At 34.3% G+C, this 21,504-nt stretch overlaps 2 protein-coding genes across 4 annotated transcripts in view; one reads left to right on the forward strand and one right to left on the reverse strand.

Annotated features, from left to right (window-relative positions):
* Positions 1 to 16,084, forward strand: part of LOC118182956 (dnaJ homolog subfamily C member 9) — a 28,500-nt gene extending 12,416 nt beyond the window's left edge. Inside the window, exons 4-5 of the mRNA XM_035352339.2 lie at positions 5,415 to 5,626; positions 15,845 to 16,084. Coding sequence (XP_035208230.1) covers positions 5,415 to 5,626; positions 15,845 to 16,021 — 389 coding nt within the window. The 3' untranslated portion in view covers positions 16,022 to 16,084. The remainder of the gene's footprint in view (positions 1 to 5,414; positions 5,627 to 15,844) is intronic.
* The window catches only part of LOC118182955 (UBX domain-containing protein 4-like), an 82,770-nt gene continuing 77,345 nt past the window's right edge, over positions 16,080 to 21,504 (reverse strand). For all 3 annotated transcript variants that reach the window (XM_035352336.2, XM_035352338.2, XM_035352337.2), the window contains exon 14: positions 16,080 to 16,364. In XM_035352336.2, coding sequence (XP_035208227.1) covers positions 16,238 to 16,364 — 127 coding nt within the window. In that variant the 3' untranslated portion in view covers positions 16,080 to 16,237. The remainder of the gene's footprint in view (positions 16,365 to 21,504) is intronic.

Genomic DNA, 21,504 nt, shown 5'->3' on the forward strand with positions numbered 1-21,504 from the left:
AATAGATACTGGGGCAGAAATTTCTGTCATTCCTCCCTTGCCTGCAGATAAAAAAAAATCTCAAAATTAGAACTCTTTGCTGCAAATGGTACGAAAATTAAAACATATGGCCAAAAATTACTCAAGCTTGATCTTGGACTCAGACGATCATTCCAAGGCCTTTTGTAATTGCGGAGGTAAACAAACCGATAATAGGCATGGATTTTCTTGCAAATTTTAACATTTTGGTAGATTCTAAAAATCACAAGTTGATTGATGGTACTACATTCTTAACAACCAATGGAACTCCTTGTTTTCAAAATAACAATAATAATATTCCGATTTTAAATGCCGTAAATGTTCCATATAAACGTATCATTAACAATTTTCCGGATTTGTTAAAACTGAATGTAGTTAATAATAAAGTTAAAAATCATAACATCGAACATTATATCGAAACCAGAGGTCCATTAGTTTTCGCTAAAGCCAGGAGACTATCAGCTGAGAAACTTAAAGCGGCTAAAAAGGAGTTTGAATTTATGCTCCAAATGGGTTTATGCAGGCCATCCAAAAGTAACTGGTTGAGCCCACTACATCTCGCTATGAAGAAATCAGGTGATTGGAGACTTGTGAGACTGTCGAGCGTTAAACAACGTCACGATTCCTGGTAGATAACCTCTCCCATTTTTAACAGATTGCAGTTTCATTTTAGCTGGAAAAAAAAGTTTTCTCATCCATAGACCTCATTAGAGCGTACCAACAAATTCCAGTTCGCGGAAAAGATATACCGAAAATGGCCATTCTCACTCCCTTTGGCTTATTCGAGTTCCCATTCATGACGTTCGGCCTACGAAATGCGGCCCAAACGTTCCAACGTTTCATGAACAGTGTGTTGAATGAACTAGAATTTGTGTTTTGCTATTTGGATGAAATTCTAATAGCCTCTCCAGATGAAGAAACTCACCGAAAACATCTACGAGCAGTCCTTGAGAGACTAAACGAATATGGCCTGTGTATTAATGCGGCAAAGTGTAAATTTCGTCAAACAAAACTTGCATTCCTGGGATACGAAGTGTCAGCTGAAGGACTTAAACCTCTTTCAACGAAAGTTGATGCCATCAAAAATTTCCCAGAACCAAAGTCATTTACTAGTTTAAGACGATTTTTAGGTATGGTGAATTTTTATCACAGATTCATACCAAATTGTGCGAAACTGAAACAACCTTTAACAACATTGCTCAGTGGTATTAAAAAAAAACTGCAGAAAAGAAATAATCTGGACGGCAGAAACAAGAAACGAAACGCCTTCCAGATCTTAAAAGATGCACTTATTCATGCCACAAACTTAACTCACAACAACGGCAGAAACAAGAAACGTCTTCCAGATCTTAAAAGATGCACTTATTCATGCCACAAACTTAACTCACCCATCCGAAAAGGCTGAAATATCGCTAACAACTGATGCTTCCGATACTGCCATTGGAGCCGTTTTATATCAGATTGTGAATAATGAAAAACAACCCTTAAGTTTCTTTTCCCGAAATTTGACATCAGCACAACAAAAATATAGTGCCTACGACAGAGAACTCTTAGCCATCTATACAGCAGTAAAACATTTCAAATACATCTTAGAAGGGCGAACTTTTGCAATATACAAGGATCACAAACCACTATCATTTGCCTTCCAACAAAATTTGGAAAAAGCTTCGCCACAACAAGCTAGACAACTGTCATATATTGGCCAGTTCTCAACCGATATCCGATTCATACAAGAGCATGAAAATACCGGCGCTGACGCTCTCTCTCGCATAGACACCATTTCTGTACCATCTGCAATAGACTTACAAACTATAGTAGACTGTCAAGAAGATGATGACTTGGAGATACTAAAAAACAACCCAAACTTAAAAATCCTACAGATCCCTATACCGGACAGCGACAAGAAAATTTACTGTGATACTTCTACAAATTATAATCGACCATACATCCCTGCAAAGTTTCAGCAGAAAATATTTTCTTCAATCCATAATTTATCTCATCCTGGAATAAGATCCACGATAAAATTGATAACACGACGTTTCATATGGCCCAATATGAATAAAGACTGCCAACTATGGACTAGAGCATGTTTATCTTGCCAAAGATCTAAAGTTCACAGACAAACACAGTCATCTTTGGGAGAATTCAAAGTACCTCCACACAGATTCCAGCATTTAAACATAGATCTGGTGGGTCCGCTACCTCCTTGCAAAGGATTCAAATATCTTCTAACTATCATCAATCGTTATACACGATGGATCGAAGCGGTACCGTTAGAAGATCAATCAGCAGAATCTATTGCTAAAGCTTAGTTTTTTGCTTGGTTTTCACACTTTGAAATTCTGAATCGCATAACATCTGACCAGGGTCGGCAATTTGATAGCCAACTTTTTCAAGCTTTAGGAAAATATCTTGGTTTTCATACAAACACTACAACTGCGTACCATCCACAGGCCAATGGCCTGATCGAAAGACAATACCGAACTTTAAAAGCAAGTCTCAAATGTCATCTACTCGAATCAAAATTATGGCTGGAAGCATTGCATTTTGTTCTTTTAGGCATAAGATCTGCCATCAAGGAAGACTTAGGCTGCTCATCCGCAGAACTTGTATACGGAACCCCTTTAGCATTACCTGGTGAATTCTTTTCAACAGTACCTCGTATGAAACAGTCTGAATTTTCTCAAAACCTTCAGAAAATAATAAGAGCTATGAAGCCAAGTTCTACCACCACCCATGGAAATAGAACAGTCTTTGTTTCTAAACATCTTTCCAACTGTTCTCACGTATTCCTATACAACAACATTAATAATTCGTCGCTACAGCCTGTCTATCTTGGACCGTATCCTGTAAGAGCAAGAAAGGATAAGTACTTCGATATTGAAATCCAAGGAAAAGTTAAAAGAGTTTCAATAGACAGGCTAAAGCCATGTTTCCTAGTGCAAGATTCTGATATTCCTTTCCAAAACTCCCATTCCAAGAAAGCGGAACTTGGGGAAACACCTGCACTCAAGAACACTGAAGAAAATTCAGAAACTCATCATGAAACCAAGACTACTAGAACCGGCAGACATGTGAAGTTCCCCAGTCACTTTAAAGATTATCTTCCATAATCGCTGTCACTAGGAAGGGGATGTGTAGTGTCGCTTCATTCCGTCAAGTTTCTAATTAAATTTAGTTAAAGCGGAATGTCAACACCTTCTATTCTCCGCGAAGAACGAAGTGAACAAACTTCGGGTCTCTGTCACGCGATTCTGTGTGCATGTAAAATGTAAATAAATCTTATGAATAAGAATCTATAACTTTGTAAGGAATAAAATATTGGTTCCATTGGAGTCAGAGAAGTGTTATTTTCTTACATTTGCATACCAGACACTTCACATGATTCAGTGAAATTTTCATGTTTTTTTACTTCTTCATTTGCATTTATAATAAAAAAACTGCAGAACTTTCCACGTGACCCATTACTTATAAGGATGAAATAAACTTAAGTAATTGCTTTTCATATCAATGCCATTTCATGTAGGAATATATAAAATTTTATTTTGCACCATTTGTGATGTATCACCTTCAAATTTTCAAGAAGTGAATTAGGTTTCTTAAGGCTCATTTGATGGTGTAATGTGAATTAATTATTAGTAACATTTTTTACTTCTTTGTATGAAGTAAAAAGGAAGTATTGTAACCGCGAAAAGCTTCAGGCAGCATATTTCAACGAAAATATCCACTTTGACCGCTTTCGAATGCAATTTAACGGTGTTTTTGCGTGATATCTATACGTAAGGACAGAATAAAAGACTCTTTTCCTCCAAAAAAACTAAAAAACTGCTTTAAAATGAATTCTGAAGAGAATTTTTCGTGACGTCTGTACAAACGTATGTACGTATCTCGCATAACTCAAAAACGAGTAGCTTCAGAACATTGAAATTTTGTATATAAGAATATTATAACATGTAGATGTGCACCTCGTATTTTGGTTTCAATCGGCCGCGCCAAACGTATATAAATATATTTATAAATATATCCACTCTGTTACCCGGCTCAGTGATCTCAGTTTCTTTACTCTTATATGTTTGTAAATTGTACATTTTTTTGCTTTAAAAATGATTGAATTATGTTGTTTTTAATCTTCTGGTTAAAGCTTTTATGCCTTTCATAATTCTGGAAGCAATATTTGTACAATTGTCAACAATTTAAAAGCTGTTTAAGGGCGGTTAAGTTTTAAATAACATGGCGGACATATTTGTTTACATTTGAAACAGCAAAATTGTAGATTTGTTGCCAATCTAGAGAGACTAAGCTTCGCAACACAAAAATAACGCCTTCATTTATTATTGCGAATTAAATCATGCTTAATCCTTTCTGGAATTTTTTTTAGGAAATAAGCATTTAAGATTTATGGTTCGTAATTTTTAATACAGATATTTTGAGTTTTTATGTATTTTTGCCTTGTCGAGAAGTGAAAACTGAATTAATTGAATGAGAAATACTCAATCGTCTGTGAAAAACTGTTTCTTTTTCGTTTTGTTTGCTTAATTTCTTTTATACATCGTTCTAGCTTTGTTATAGTATTTGAATAGAACATGTGGCAACGATTAGATAATTCTTTAAATGATATACATTTTGTGCATTCTGAGTTATAATATGAACGAAATGTAATTCTGTTAAGTAAACCTAGCGCCAGAGTGTCGCTATGGTAAACAAAGTGAATTTTAAAGAATGCATTTATTCTTTTGTGGTTTATGTGCTGTCGGCGAAGTAGGTTTAATTCAATCTAATAAGTTTAAATAAAATGCAAGAAAAAATGTGTATAATTTAATATTCCGTACAAGGAAGTCGTGGTGTACACATCAGATTTTTTAATTAAGACTCTTGTTCTGAGGCTAATGCTTATAGTAGAGTTTTAATTAATTAATTCTTTTCTAAACCAAATAGTGTAAATTTAGAATTCAAACAACAAAAATCAGCATTATATTCACAAATTTTCACAGGACTAGTTTCGATGGTTTTACTGAACCATCATCCTCAGCTGCCAAAGTACAAACGGACGAGATAAGATAAGAACAGCTGGACAAGAGTTAAGCTACTAGTGTCATCTATTGATGAAACAAGAACTAAAACATAATTTCCTTTTAAAGGTTGCACTTTGGCAGCTGAGGATGATTGTTCTGTAAAATCATCGAAACTAGTCCTGTGAAAATTTCCAAATTTAACGCTTTGAAAAGGGCAACTTGTTTGTATCGTTAAAATTTAATAGTGTGATATATACCAATTAATACTATTATATTTATTGACGTTTTGAAGTCTTAAATGTTTTCAGAACTTGTTACAATGATCATTAAAACATTTTCTGTTGCACCTGTATTATACTTAATGTGTTTGATAAATAATCACAGATTCTGAAGAAGAGAAAGAAGATTTGAAAAGCTGCTATATGAAGTTCAAAGGAGATATGTCTAAGATGTGCGAATGTTTAATTGGATATAATATTGATGACGAGGATAGATATTATCAAATTCTAAATGATTTGATCCAAAAAAATGAAATACCTAAATTTCCGAAGTTTCTGAATGAAACTGCACAGAAGAGAATGACTAGGAGAAAAAGAGTAAGTATTATTGTGAATTACTAAATATGTAAAAATATGAAATGTTGTTATCTGTGGTCCCCTGTTTATTTTTTAACCCTAAATAATACAAAAATGTTTTATTTAAAAAGATGAAAATCAGACACATTGGGAGGGGGAAATGTGTGCAAATTGCTGAGTGTTAAGTCTTTTGCTATGATTCTGACATCTCTCATTTGTAAGTTTGATAATTCATTAAAAAATTATAAAAGCGAAGATTTTATAAAATTGCAGGAATTGATTCTGGTAGCATCAAAATTATTTCTTAGCCTTGCTAACACCATGCATATACTGAAGCTGTAAATCTGAATTATATGGCATAGTTCTCTATCATGGTATCAAAATTTTCATTTCAAAGTTATCTATTTATTTACTTAACGGTCTGCTTAGCAATAGCTTGGTTTGTTATGCAAAGCCTAGGTGGACTATCTACCTAAAGAATGCCTGTGTAGAAGACTTTCTAAGAAAAAATTTCTCACATTCATATTACGAATAAGGGGGAAAAAAGCATTTAATGAGAATTAACCATTATTCAGAAGTCTTTTGCTATTGGCGGCTGGAGCTTTAGTAAATGAAATAAGATGTCACTTTCCTTATAGTTATAAATCTTTTCGCACCAACTGTCGCACATACACTCACGTTTGTGAAAATTGCAACACCAAGAAGGAATCGTCATAATTCAATGCAATTTAATACACAGTTGAGTGGTAGTGGTACAAATAAATGATTAAATGTTCAAAGCAAACAAACAAGAACAAGAGATCAGAATCAGTATTTTGTGTGGCCACCACGCGCCGCAATAAGTGCTGCTACACGACGTGGCATGGAGTCAAACAAAGTTTGAATGTCTGACTGAGGAAGAGCATTCCATATCGTTTGTACGCGTACCCAAAGTTCGTCTGCAGACGCAACAGGACGAGGATCACGAGCAAGACGCCGACCAATGACATCCCACACATGTTCAATTGGCGACATATCCGGGGAACACACAGGCCAAGGAAGAAGCTGTACCTGCTGCGCTGCAAAGAAGGATTTAACAATCCGAGCAGTATGAGGGCGGGCATTGTCCTGTTGAAATACAGCGCCTGGCAAGCTTTGAAGGAAGGGAACAGCTTCGGGCTGTAGAACTTCACGGATATACTGGTTGCTGTTCAGATTGCCCACAATTCATAGCAATTGAGATCATCTATGATATGCTATGGCGCCCCAGACCATAACTCCGGGTGTTCGTCCACTGTGGCGTTCGATAATGCACTCCGGAAGGTGGCGTTCACCGGCATAGCGTCTGACACGAATGCGGCCATCATGGTACCACAAATTAAAGCGGGATTCGTCAGAAACCACGACATGCTGCCAATCAGCACGCCAGTCTCTATGCTGATTGGCCCATTGTAGCCGCAGGCGGCGATGGTCGTGCGTTAGGGGGATCCTGTATAAAGGAGTCCGTGCACGCAGTCCACACTGCAGCAGACGTCTACGAATTGATGAAGCACACAATGAAACACCTGTAGCTATTGACCACAGTGCTGCCAATTGTCTAGAGGAAGCTGTACGGTCCGTCCGCGCCATGCGGACCAGGTGTCTATCATCGCGAGCTGACGTCACATTTCGGGGTCCACTCCCGGATTTCCGAGTTGTCCGACACTCGTCTGTCCACTGCTTCCAAACGCGCATCACTGTGCTGCTGTTACGCTGCACACGAGAGGCTATTGCACGATACGACAATCCAGCTTCACGAAGGCCGATGATTCTCCCTCGTTCAAACTCTGTAAGTTGTTCAAATCTCGCTCTCTTTTGTCGACGAGGCATAAGTACAGATTGAGTTAACGTTTACCACTAAATTTAAATATAAATATGAATATTAACAAAATATTAAAGTTAATTTTATAAAATAATTAAACACATGAACAAATATATGAAATAAAAAATAATTTCTCATGCAATAACTGGGCCACTACACTACTCCCCCACCAGTAACTAAGTTACGTTACGAAGATGGAGAAATAGGTAGTAACTAGTATTGCAGTGTTAACCACTATCAAAATAATTTAGTCAGTCCTTGAATCTAACAGGTAAACGTATAGTTCTGCTTGTGCGAGAATGTTTTTGATTCACATCCGAATTTGAGTCCGGTCTCTGCAAATTAGTGTAGTCAGGTTGTATCAAATGATATCACCGATAACCATACACACCTCGCTACAGCCGTCTATTTATTCGGATCCATCAGCCGTTCAGAGGGCGCTGCTCAGCATACGCATGCGCTACGGATTTGCAATTCTAATCATTTGCATATCATGTGCTACTTTGCATTTCCTGAAAATTTCAGCTCACTCGCGTAAGTCCTTCATGGTGTTGCAATTTTCACAAACGTGAGTGTATGTGCCAGGAAGAACCACACTCATTTTTAGGGCAGCATGCTGCCACGCCAGAGCATTTTCTCATTCACTCCTGGCTGTCACATATTTGTGCCAGAGTTGTGGAACATTTTAAAAACTGTTAACTTTTGCCACAAGGTGGCATTGGATATCCGTAGGATTTGAGATACCTGTAGATTTGACCTTCTACTCAAAATGAGAGAAACTTGACTTACTCAGGGGAAGAGGAAAATGCATAACGTAAATAAACAAGGCTTGGCTCTTAAGCTTACAATGAGATATAACCATGTGATATCCCTCCGAATCCTTTTTTTCACTACTTTGTAGATTCTTTTAGGATTACTATGCATTCTGTTGCTTTGGGATATATTTTGGGTTCTTCCTTTTTTTATTTTGGAAAGCATTGACTCCAGTTTATTATGGTGCAAAAGCATGATTTATCAGAGGAAGGATATACTTGCATAGTAAATGAGCGAATTAGTGACGATTCATTTCCTAAAGTGATATTTCTATTGATTCTGATATGGGCATTGTAGCCTTGGCTACTAATGTTTAAAATTAATTTATGACTAGTAACAGCATGAATTATAAACAAATAGCTAAGTTATTGCATTTTATTTTCCAGCTATCAAAATGTGACGCTACGAGCAACGTTTTGAAACCAAAACCTAGCAATCATGAATCAGAACTAGAACTAGTTGCCATTCAGCATAAAGAAATTTAAATATAAATATGAATATTAACAAAATATTAAAGTTAATTTTATAAAATAATTAAACACATGAACAAATATATGAAATAAAAAATAATTTCTCATGCAATAACTGGGCCACTACACTACTCCCCCACCAGTAACTAAGTTACGTTACGAAGATGGAGAAATAGGTAGTAACTAGTATTGCAGTGTTAACCACTATCAAAATAATTTAGTCAGTCCTTGAATCTAACAGGTAAACGTATGGTTCTGCCTGTGCGAGAATGTTTTTGATTCACATCCGAATTTGAGTCCGGTCTCTGCAAATTAGTGTAGTCAGGTTGTATCAAATGAGAATTTTCCTCAGCTAAAATATATGCTGGTTTCAAGCAATCCAGGGATACATTAACATGTTTTCCTTTTATGCTAATAGTAAAATATTTGTCCTTGCGATCAATAACAGGAAATGGTCCTTCATAAGGAGGTTCCAAAGGTTTTTTTACCCGATCTATTCGCTGAAACACATGAGAACAAGTTTTTAAGTCTTTATGGACAAATATCTGTTCAGATGAATTTTTACGAATTAGTCTCGGTCCAACAACTTCCATCTGTTTCTGGAGTTTATTAGCAAAAGCCTCCGATGCTGTTTGGATACTTGGTTCGCTGAAAACATCTCCAGGAAGTCTGAGACTCTGGCCATAAACTACTTGCGCAATAGAATGATTGGTATCTTCTTGAATAGCAGTACGCAAAACCAAAAGTACTGTTGGTAACGTGTCCGTCCAAGATATGTTGTTGTGGGCTTTTGATGCTGTTTTTAATGTTCGATGAAGGCGCTCAACTTTGCCATTACACGAGGGGTGGTAGGCAGTAGTGTGTTGTAAATTGATGCCACAGATTTTGGACAAAGCTCGTAATGTATCACTTTTAAATTGGGATCCATGATCACTAATGAGTTTACTTGGTGTTCCGAAACGTGCAATCCAGTTGCTATAAAAGGCTCTTGCGACGTTCTCAGCGGAAACATTTTCTAAAGGAATTGCTTCCATCCAATTCGAAAATCTATCTATGCAAGTAAGACAATAAATATTCCCTTTAGATGGTGGAAGTGGTCCTATGAGATCGATATGGATGACAGAAAATCTTCCTGGTGGTACTTCAAACTCACCTAATTTTGTTTTGGTGTGCCGACTGATTTTAGCTTTTTGGCAAGGAATGCAGGTTCTTGTCCACAACTGTACATCTTTTTTTATGTTAGGCCAAATGAATTTTGATGTCATTAATTTCATAGTCGATTTTATTCCTGGATGTGATAAACCATGAATTCGTTGAAAGACGTGTTGTCTGAAAGCCTGAGGAATATACGGCCGAACATGTTTAGTTGATGTATCACACCACAAATATTTCCCCGAAGGTAGAGAACATTGCTTGAAATTCAAGGAAGTAGTGGTTTGCAAACTCTTCAGTTCTTCATCTTGAGTTTGTTCATCAGCTATTTTATCATAATCTATCGATGAAATTTCATTAACTCTAGATAATGTATCCGCCACAATATTATTCTCATCTTTTACATATTTGATATCAGTCGAAAACTGGGAGATGTATTGAAGTTGGCGAGCCTGTCTAGGTGCTGGTTTGTCAAGTTTTTGACGAAAGGCGAATATTAAGGGCTTGTGATCTGTATAAATTGTAAATACTCTTCCTTCTAGATAATGCTTAAAGTGTCGAACTGAAAGATATATGCTTAATAGTTCTCTATCATAGGTGCTATATTTTTTCTGAGTATCACTTAATTTTTAGAAAAAAATGCTATTGGCTTCCACAAGGAGTTTTCATATTGTTGCAACACTGAGCCAATCGCCGTATCTGAAGCATCTGTAAATAACGCCAGAGGTAATTCAGAATTGGGAAAAGACAACAGTGCCGTGTTCACCAGGTCATTCTTGCACGTTTCAAACTGTTTTTCAGCTTCTTCAGTCCAAAAAAATTTTACGTTTGTCCCTCTTTTTAGCTCCCTTGAGATACGCATGTAACAATGCTTGATTCTTCGCTGCATCCTTTATATAACGACGATAAAAGTTAATTATTCCAAGAAAGGTTCTAAGTTCATGAATTGTTTCTGGTCGTTTGTAGTTAGTAATAGCTTGAACTCTTTCTGGCAAAGGACGGGAACCCTTAGGTGTAATTAGGTAGCCTAGAAACTCGATTTGTGGAACAGCAAAGACAGATTTTGAAACATTAATTCTTAACCCAAATGTATGTAATCTTTCGAAAACTAATTTAAGGTGATTTTCATGTTCTTCATGGGTACTGGATGCAATGAGTATATCGTCTAAATAGGGAAAAACGAATTCTAATCCTCGAAAGACTTCATGAATAAATCTTTGGAACGTTGCAGGAGCATTTTTTAAACCGAAACTCATTACATTAAATTCGTATAAACCAAAAGGAGTGATGATAGCCATTTTACATTTGTCTTCTTCTGCAATGGGAATTTGAAAATAAGCTTTGAATAAATCAATTTTAGAAAAAATATTTGTACCTCTTAAAATATGATGAAAATCTTCAATGCGAGGAATTGGGTATCGATCAGGTATCGTCTGCGCATTCAATCGTCGGTAGTCTCCGCAAGGACGATATGAACCATCCTTTTTCGTAACAAGGTGCAAGGGGCTTGACCACTGGGAGTTTGATGGACGAATTATTCCATTGTCAAGCATAAATTTAAATTCCTCTTTAGCTATAGCTAAGCGTTTTGGATCGAGCTGTCGTGCCTTTGAATAAACGGGTTGACCATCAGTTGTAATAAAATGTGTAACACCATGTTTAATTTGTGTAGGAAAAAGGTTAGGTTTAGAAATTTCGGGATATTTCGACAGTAAATCGAAAATTTTTATGGATTTATTTAATGTGGTTACTGAGTAATCACTGGAAATAGCAGCGACATCACACTGGACACAAAGCTGTGTTACGCCATCAATTAATTTTTTCTTATTTATATCGATAAGCAATTTATATTTGTGAAGAAAGTCAGCTCCTAAAATACCTTTTGTAACATCAGCAATTATGAATGGAAACTGAAAATCACGACGTAATCCCAAATCAAGAGTTAGCGTTTTTATGCCATAAGTGGAAATATCTGTGCCATTAGCTGCATGCAGTTTATATTCAGTTTTACATTTATTCTGTGAAGTAGTAGGAATTATGCTTACATCAGCTCCGCTATCAATAAGAAAGTGCAAATTTGATCTTCGGTCACGAACGAATAAACAAAATTTGCGACAATCCTTCATATTTTCTGCAGCAGCGTTTGCCGCTGAACCTACTGCAGATTCGAGTTTTCCTGGTTTTTGAAATCGTTTTTACCCAAGCACACGGAGGCTTTCATTTCTCTGGAATGCATTTTGCTCCAAAACGAAAGTGATAAAAACAAAATTTGCCAGTAGGGTCATATCGTTTACGAAATCGGCTTCGAGATCGTGAACGTGAATTACGTAAATCCGAGTCCCTGCGTCTTGAGCGAATGGTTATTTGATCAATTTTTTTTTCAAGAAAGGTAATTCTTTGCAACAAATCATTTGCGGGAACAGAAGGAGCATTAGTACTAAATACTTCTGGTTTCCGATTCATATCACTAATTTTATCTGCCACAGACGCTAACTTGGTTACATCTTCATCACTAACTAATAATATATTTTTTATGGAGTCAGGTAGCTTTTCCAGCCATAAAGTTTTGATTAGATTTTCAGACACATCTGTAGTAGCAACTGATCTCAACTTCTGCAAAAGGTTTCATGTCTCCAAGTTCGATACCAGTAATCAAACGTTTAATCCGTACATTTTCACTTTCTTTGAATAAATGTAATAACCTAATTTTAGCATCCGAATATTTTGTGGCACTATCGTTCGTTACAATGTCCCAAATATTTTCGACGAACTTAGGTTCAAGCTGTGAAACTAAATAATTAAATTTCGTTTCTTCCGAAATGATATTACTAATTTTGAACTGAGCTTCAACTTGAAAAAACCATATTTCCGGTTTATCAATCCAAAAAGGAGGTATTTTTACACTCACCTTATGAAGCTCCGGTGACTGCATCGTATCTTTCATAGCAGTTTCAGAAGAGTCATTTGTTGACATTTCGAAAATTAATCAGGGTCACCACGATGTAGCCTTGGCTATTAATGTTTAAAATTAATTTATGACTAGTAACAGCATGAATTATAAACAAATAGCTAAGTTATTGCATTTTATTTTCCAGCTATCGAAATGCGACGCTACGAGCAACGTTTTGAAACCAAAACCTAGCAATCATGAATCAGAACTAGAACTAGTTGCCATTCAGCATAAATTTAAATATAAATATGAATATTAACAAAATATTAAAGTTAATTTTATAAAATAATTAAACACATGAACAAATATATGAAATAAAAAATAATTATTTCTCATGCAATAACTGGGCCACTACAGCATCTTGAGAGAAATTAAGTGCCCTGCCTTCCACTTTATGAAAAATTTTGTTAGTTCTTTTTGTAAATAGTCTTTCTTGTACTTTTTCTAATTAATTTTGAAGTTTATTAATGTGTTTTGTCAATTAAAACTTCGGAATAATTTGAATAGCTCATCTGAAAATTATTTTTAAAGTAAGCAATTTTTAATATATTTTTATGTAAAGTAAAGCAAAAAGATTATTAAATGCTAATTTTAATATATATGATAGCTTAAGTAATAATCTAAAATGGTACCAAAAATTACTATGTTAGGACTTTAGAAAAAAAAAAAAAAAATTCCCCCCTAAAGTTAGGCTTAGCGACACAAAACGTGTCCTGTGAGAGCATTCATTTCAACTCTCTTCCATTCCAAGAATATGTCTTAATGCGCAGAATCTCGAAAGGGTTAATTAAGTCTAAATATGCACAACAGAAAAGCAAAGTCACCTACTAATATTTTTGGTATTGTGGATTGTTTACAGCAAAAGAACATGCAAATTATTTAAGAAGGCATATTTATTTCTTAATAGTTTTTCCTCCTTTTTTATGTATAATTATCTACTCTTTTGCAAGTCTCTTCCTTGGTACAGTACTGATAACCGGTGAAGATAAATTTAAAGGCAGTTTCTACCAAGTGCAGTTACATATAACATGAGTGCAAATAAATTTCTAACATTTTTTTCATAAAAAAATTGGGCATTTATTGTGAAATAATGGTACATTATGTTTTATTAACAATATCGTCCATCTCTAGCGACTACTTTTTCCTATCTTTCTGGCAGCATACAGGTACTGCATTGGTACAGCATATTGGAAGAATGCTTTGTCTTTTGAGGCCGTCCACGAATCAACCCAGTTTTTAATATCCTTATATGATGTAAAGCACTCCTCAGACAGGCCATGCATCATCAATCATAACAAGGTAATCAAAAGAAGCGATGTCTGGTGAATACAGCCCCAGTGAAAACATCGCATTTGATTGTATCTGAATAGGTTTCTACTGGTGCTGCAACATGTGGATGAGCATCATCATGCCGGAGAATAATTTTGCCAACTCCAGACAACTGTAGTGGGTGCATTTTTCTTTGAGTGCACAGCTCAATCTCATCAGTTGTATTCGATAGAGAGCTCTAGTAATGGTTTCCTTTGAGGAACTTGCAGTGCATGACACCAAGCTAATCCTACCATATATACAACACAATTTTATTTCCATCAATATTCGGCTTGATTTTGAAGTATGGCCATGTGGTCCCCATGATTTCTTCATTCTTGATTATTGTAGTGGATCCATTTTTTATCACCAGTGATTATACTATGTAAAAAACCCTTTCATTTAATGCAGAGCAGCATTTCGCATGTAAAAAATCGGCATTCAATGTTTCTCGTCTTCAGTTTACATGGAACCCAAGTTCCTTTTGAATCATCCCCAATGATTTTAAGATATGAAATTACTTATTGAGTTGCTTCTAATGTAAGTTCAAGTTCTATTTGTGTTTGGCACGAATCTTTACGTAAATTATGCTTCCTTTCAGCGCCTTCATACACTTTCATCCTTTCTCTTATGTTCTTTGTCTTCGACATCATATTTACCATTCTTTTGAAACCACTCACAACAGTTTCTCTCAATTAGCCCTTTGATGTGCATGATATTATTTTTATAATTTTTTAACTAAAAAAACTCTAGAAATTGAATATTATGATCCTAGAGACAAGTAATATATGAATTAAAAAAAAATATTTTGCCCACTGATCTGCGAGTTGTGGTCACACTATGAAACCAGCGCATGTCTAGGAGTTACTGAGGTAGTGGGAGAAAAAAATTTACCTTATTCTGTGTGCATTTCCAATGAATGAAGAAATTTTCAAATTAAAAAAATGTATTTAAAAATTGCATTATATGTAAATATTTTACATTGTTTTTCAAAGAAAATCATCAGAAAAAAATATACATTTATGTACCTTTTCTATAGCAGTGAAAACATAAGAAAATAAATTAAAAAAACTTGGTTAATTTTTTTAATGTCAAAGAACAAACTTATTTTTTGTGAAACTGTTCAAAGCATGTTTGGGCTTTTTTTGTACATACATAGATCAACACTGCACATGTATCTTGTTCTATGAGGTTTCTTCCTTGTGCTACAAAATGTACACCACTGGGACTTGCATTTTACTGGCATATGTTCTGCATTCTTTAGTCTCTTTTCGTCTGGCACGTGCAGTTTCCCATTCGTATCATACCCATCTGAATGACTTCAGTATTTTAAAACTGAGATCACTTTCTTGAAACATTCAATATACAGCAATGAAGGCATTTATAATGGTGACATCAATAAAAAGAAAAAAGGGGAAAAAAAAATCAGTGCCACCATTTTTTACTTTTTCTGTAGATTTCATGCAAACTTTTTAATTGGTCAAAGTAGATCACACAGCCAGTATTTATATTATAATCTTTATGAATCTTTACGTACATTATGAAGAGCTCTAACCAAATTGTGAAATAAATTTTCCACTTAAGGAATGGATATAATACAATTTAAAAATTATCAGGATTTTCTATAATATTCAGAGTATATTCTTGGTAATAAAATTTTATTTCTATCTCTAAGAATTCAAATATATATATTTTTTTCCTTTTAGTTTAAAAGGGAAGCTGCAGAAGCTGAAAAAATGAAAAAAGAAATGGGCTTTGATAAAGGACTAGTTGCAGCAATGGCAAACAGGGCTACAGAACGTAAAAATCAGTTTGATGATATGATGAAAAATCTAGAAGCAAAATATGGAAAGAAGCAAACAAATACCAAAAGGAAGAAATGAAAGATTTTGTTCTTTTGATGAAAATATTAAATGTAATTTTATTAAATAAATAATTCAGTAACATCAGAAATTTTTTATTTCACACGACTCATGTACATAAAATTTAAACTTTTAAAAGCAGTGGAATTTTTAAAGAATCATAAACCATATTATAAATTGAAAAATAAAAGTTAAATTTTTAATATTGAAATGGAACTCATCTATACTGCATATCTGTTACATCTGTTGGGTAGAATTCCCATTCCAAGTATTATTTTCATCTTCATCACTTTGATTATTTATACGAAACACATTACCTTCACGTTTATAAAATGTTGGCTCTCTTCTTCTTGTTGTTGATTGTCTGCAAGAACATATAATAAGATTTATATTATGTAAAATATATCATATCTATAAATCTATGATAGAATACCTAACTTGCATGTAAATAAACATAATTGTAAGAAGGACTTTAAAGAAATGATTATATAATTATTTCTGGATTTAAACTACAAACTCTGCTTGATCTTTTGCATGTTTAGACAGTACTGCAGCCAACCTTGAATTATAAAAATATAAGTTCTTGAACCATGTAGTGATGTAATTTTAAAGGACTCTAAACTGGCTTAAAATTACTTTATAATGAACCATTCAAATTACTAAACAAGTTATAATTCTGAGAAATACATTCACTTTTTGCTTTTATTATTTTCTTAAACTAATGAGTACTAAAGGAATACTCTTATTTACCAAAGAGCTTTTAAACACAATAATATTAATATGCATATACTCAATGTATTTAAAATTTAATGCAAAATGAAATACTAATATTTATACACCTGCATCCATAATGTAATACTGCAATCAGACATTTTTAACTATTGTGCTTAAAAACTGTGGCTGTTTTTACTTCCCTCCCTTTTTTTTTAAACACTAGATTGCCCAAGGAAGTCATTTTGACTGCTTTTTAATTTCAATTAGAAAAACAATTATGTATATAACGAAACAATTTCTTAGAAGTTTGTGACTTTTTGTACAACATAAAAATGTGTTTATTAATAATTGTAGTTACCCCCCCTTCTTTCATTTCTGGTATATTACTTTGATTATTTAGTATTACAGGGCGTATCATTCTAGCAGTGACAAACTTTCAGGAAAGATAGACTACACCTAGAAGATAGGAAATCTTATAGGAATGCATGGTTGAAAATGCTTTTCTGGCTCGGTAGTGACGACACAAAAGTCAAGAAAGAGAGGACACAAACGAGTTGAGAAAACATGTTTTTTATTCAGAGTACAACAAAAACAAAGAAAAAAGAACATAAATGACAACAATCACCAACAAAGCTGTTCCGAATTACGACCCGGACCGTGATGCAGGGACCATGCATCGTGCATCTTCTATTCGTGATGCAGATCTTCCATGCACCAGAGAAGTGAAACCTGCATTATGGTCCGGGGACGTAATTTTGAACACCTTCTTTAATGATGATCGTTGTTTGTTTTTGTTCTTATTTGTAGATTTCTGCTGTATTAAACATAATAAAACACGTTTTGTTTCTGTGTGTCCTTCCTTTCTTTGCAGTTTGCGTCGTCACTACCACGCCAGGGAAAGCTGTTCCGACCATGTATTCCTATGTAATTTCCCATTGTCTAGGAGTACTCTTATCTCTCCTGAAAGTTTGTCACCGCTGTACCGATACACCCTATCTGTGTTATACGTATTATTGCCCAAAAGCAGTCATTGTGACTGCTTGGGAAATTTTAAATAATCAAATGACTCTTATTGGATTGAGTAAATTTCTTATATGACCAGTTCGGCTCTATACTAAAATAAGTTTTCTTTTTTTTTTTGTTGATTTGGGCGTATAACTGATAAGTTGCAGTTTCTCAATAAGCTAAAGTAGTACTTGCTATTCGAATCTTGGTGAACACATTGTTCTGAAACTTGTCGAGCCATAAACAAGCTGTGGAAGAAATATCACGATCAATAACTTTTCCACTAGCATGTCACTTGCAACAAAATTATTGGCCAAAAAAACAACTCTAGTTGGTACTATTAGAGTAAACAAAAGAGAATCAGCCAAACAAACGAAGGATAACATGCCTCATTTTTCCACTCTGCTATATAAATCAGAGAATTGTGTTCTTGCAATATATAAAAGCAAACCAAATAAAAGAGTAGCTGTTCTAAGCATAAATTTGTAAAAATTAATAAAAGTAATAAAAATTTTTTTATCAGAATCTATACAATTTTATAACAGTACAAAATTTGGAGTTGATATGATGGATCAAATGGCCAGAAAATATACAGTAAAAGCTAGTTCTTGTAGGTGGCCCCTCCAAATATTTTTCAATATATTAGGTTTGGCTGCTATAAATGCTTGGATCCTTTACAAAGAAATGACAGGAATACAAATACAACGAAAAAAGTTCTTGTTTCAATTAGCAGAACAGCTTTCCACCGAATACAGAGCTGCAAGACAGAAAAAGTCATCAGAACATGAAGACCCACAACTATCAAATGCAACCCATTCTAACAAACACAAAATTTGTCAAGAACAACTTTGCCACAAGAAGAAAACAAATAATATATGTGAAAAATGTCAAAAGTATGTTTGCGGAAGATGTACGCATAAAAAGATTTCCAGTTTCATTTGCAAGAAATGTACAAATAATTCATAATTTTTTTTCCAAGTGAAGTAATTTTTTATTGTTAATATTTACTAATAACTGTAAATAATATAAAAATATTAAAAATTAATTTTAAACAAATTTCTGTACACATTAGTTATTCTTTCACAATGCAGTCATTTTGACTGCTTTTGGGCAATCAATGTAGGTTGTAGAATCTACATGGGTTAAAAATCTATCTGGATATAGGGAGTAGCAGGAAACTATACAGAAGAAGGGTTCAAACCCTTTATTAACTCTTTAAAATTTACAATGCGTCAATTCGACGCTAACAAACTTCGCCTCTACTTGGGCGGTAACTGAAAGCCAGTTAATTGAAAATTAAAAGTTGAAATGTTTAACAAGTGCTAAACTAACCTACAGGGCTCAGCGAGATCCTGAACTTCAACCCCCTTCTAAGCTAGTGGCAGCAAAGGCAATGCAAATTAAGCCGCTTGAACCAGCAATTAGCAAATGTACCTGCTAGTTGAGCAGCTAGAGCCCAACTCTTTTTTTCCCCTACCGAAACTCGGCTTTTAACTACTTCCTTCAACATAGAAACATTTGCATGCGTTCACGCGTGCTACAACATTTAGCCATTCTGGCACTGACAATTAAGGAATGAAGGCTTATAGAAAAGTCTGAACATAAAATTTAAAATGTTAGTTAAAATAAATATAAATCCCTACAAGGTATATACTAAGTTTCAGTCTTTCTGGTGTTAATTCTGTCTGTTATGGTACTCTATCCAAGCCTAACAGTGTGGAGGTTACTTGATTAAGCATAATGTGGAAAATATTCAAGCAATTCTGTAACAAATTTTGCACGGTCATCCTTCAGAAAACAATGTTTGAATAACACAGTGGACTTGCTCCAACAAGAGTCTCTGACAAAGATAGGACCATCAATAATTAATACAGTACAAAGTCGGAAATCCGGACTCGTCAGAATTTGGGATTTTTACAGATATTAGATTATCAGTTTAAATCTAGTAAGATGGCATGTAGAAATTATAAAATTAAAAATATGAAATCATGATTAATGAAATAATGAAGTATTTATCACATAAAAGGTATTAAAATTTGCAAAAAAACTTGATATTTATTTGTTTACCTTATTAAACATTTCTTTCAATGTAAGTTGTTTACGTAGCTTTTTTTTTTTTTTTTTTTGGGTGCTAATACTTTCTCTTTAATTCTGTAGACAAACATAATCTCTTGTTTAGTTACACTGTTAAAGTCCTGTAACTGCTATTTCAAGAATTCCGACTAACTTGTCAATTGAAATTTTCTCGTTTCCAGTAACTTTTCTGTCACTTTCTTCACTATCAGTAGAGGTATTTTCTAGATCTAGCACCATACTACAGATTTCACCATTCATTAAATGATTGAAGATTGAGAAGCATTGTCATCACAATGACAAATTTCTTTTATATCAGCTTCACTTATTACCGCTTCTCCACATTTCTTTACAAAATCCGTTATTTGGAAAATTTGACCTTTGTTTTGCGATATCCGAAAAACTTTAAAATTAGCAGCCATCATCATCAAATTAGCTAGCCTTCACTATATATTTGGCTAAGCATCATGAGCTTGGCAACTAGCGACAAGTTGTTCCGTTAAATTTTATCTTGCTTCTATCGCGCACTTAGACAATTTAGCCTGAATAGTATTAGTTTAGTTATTTATTATACTTATGTCTATTTCTTGCACATGCTTAAAGCTTATCAGAGTTATGAATAAGCAAATCACATATACTTAAGCCTTATTGAGAGCCGGCGCTAGATATCTTACCGCCTGATGCAGTCTGTGGGTTCTAAATTTTGTGACTCGGTGCAGCCATACAAGCCCTGGCACTGGTTCTGGGTTTATGTGAATAACAAATCAGTTATTCTTAATTCAAACAGCCCTAAATATAATCTTTTGGTCTATTAAGTATCATCAACAAAATGTATTTTTAGCACATGGAAAGAAATTTTGCTAAATTTTTCCTAGTCAATGTTTTTTAGCGCATTTAACTTAAATCCGCAATCATCGCCAAAAGTAATGTCAACATCAAAGGTTGCCATACTCCTTTATTATTCAATTACTAGCATAAAAAAATTGTCTAGTCATCACAACATGAGTCATTATTCAAGTTGTATTGTTTTGATAAACATGTGGTGATGAAAGGTAAGTATAATATATAATAATTTGCCAGGTTGGCGTCAGATCAATGATATATCTATGTGGAATGTTTCGGTTTGAGATGTGTGCCAAGCAGTTATACAGCAATGGAGCCAAATTACTGACTGTACAAATTTTTACTAAAATGATTGTTTCTTCAATAACAAGGTTTTTTTATTTAGTGTTGAAGTGAATTAAAAATCAGGACTCTTCAGATGTTTTATTATGCATGGAGGGGGCATCAAATGCACATGCGTAAAGCCTAAGAGAAAAACATTGGTGGTTTCGAGGTCCGGATTTTAGATCATTTCGGATAATGGACGTCCGGATTTCTGACTTTGTACTTTATTTCCAAAGCCTAAACTGTTAGTAATTCTCTCTTCTATACTGTGCAGGAGACAGTTGGATCATGAGGCTCTGAAGAAGTTGCCAATACACAAACTTTACATTTTAAAATCAATTGAGTTGGCAATTCCTAACCTTACCTAAATAAGGACGCAAAATAACAAAATCCACAGTAGTTAAATCTTTATTTCATTTTTCTATGCTTCAATAAATTAGAGTATGTTAGTAACCAAAAAATTAAATTTTAAAATTTATGATTAAAATATTCTTTAATAGCAATCCCTAACATCAATGCATAAAAAGTAGAAAACTTTGATTAGA

This window comes from Stegodyphus dumicola, chromosome 3, assembly GCF_044657685.1.
Source record: "Stegodyphus dumicola isolate Sdum_Otavi_A_Nest chromosome 3, ASM4465768v1".
Classification (NCBI taxonomy): Eukaryota; Metazoa; Arthropoda; class Arachnida; order Araneae; family Eresidae; genus Stegodyphus; species Stegodyphus dumicola.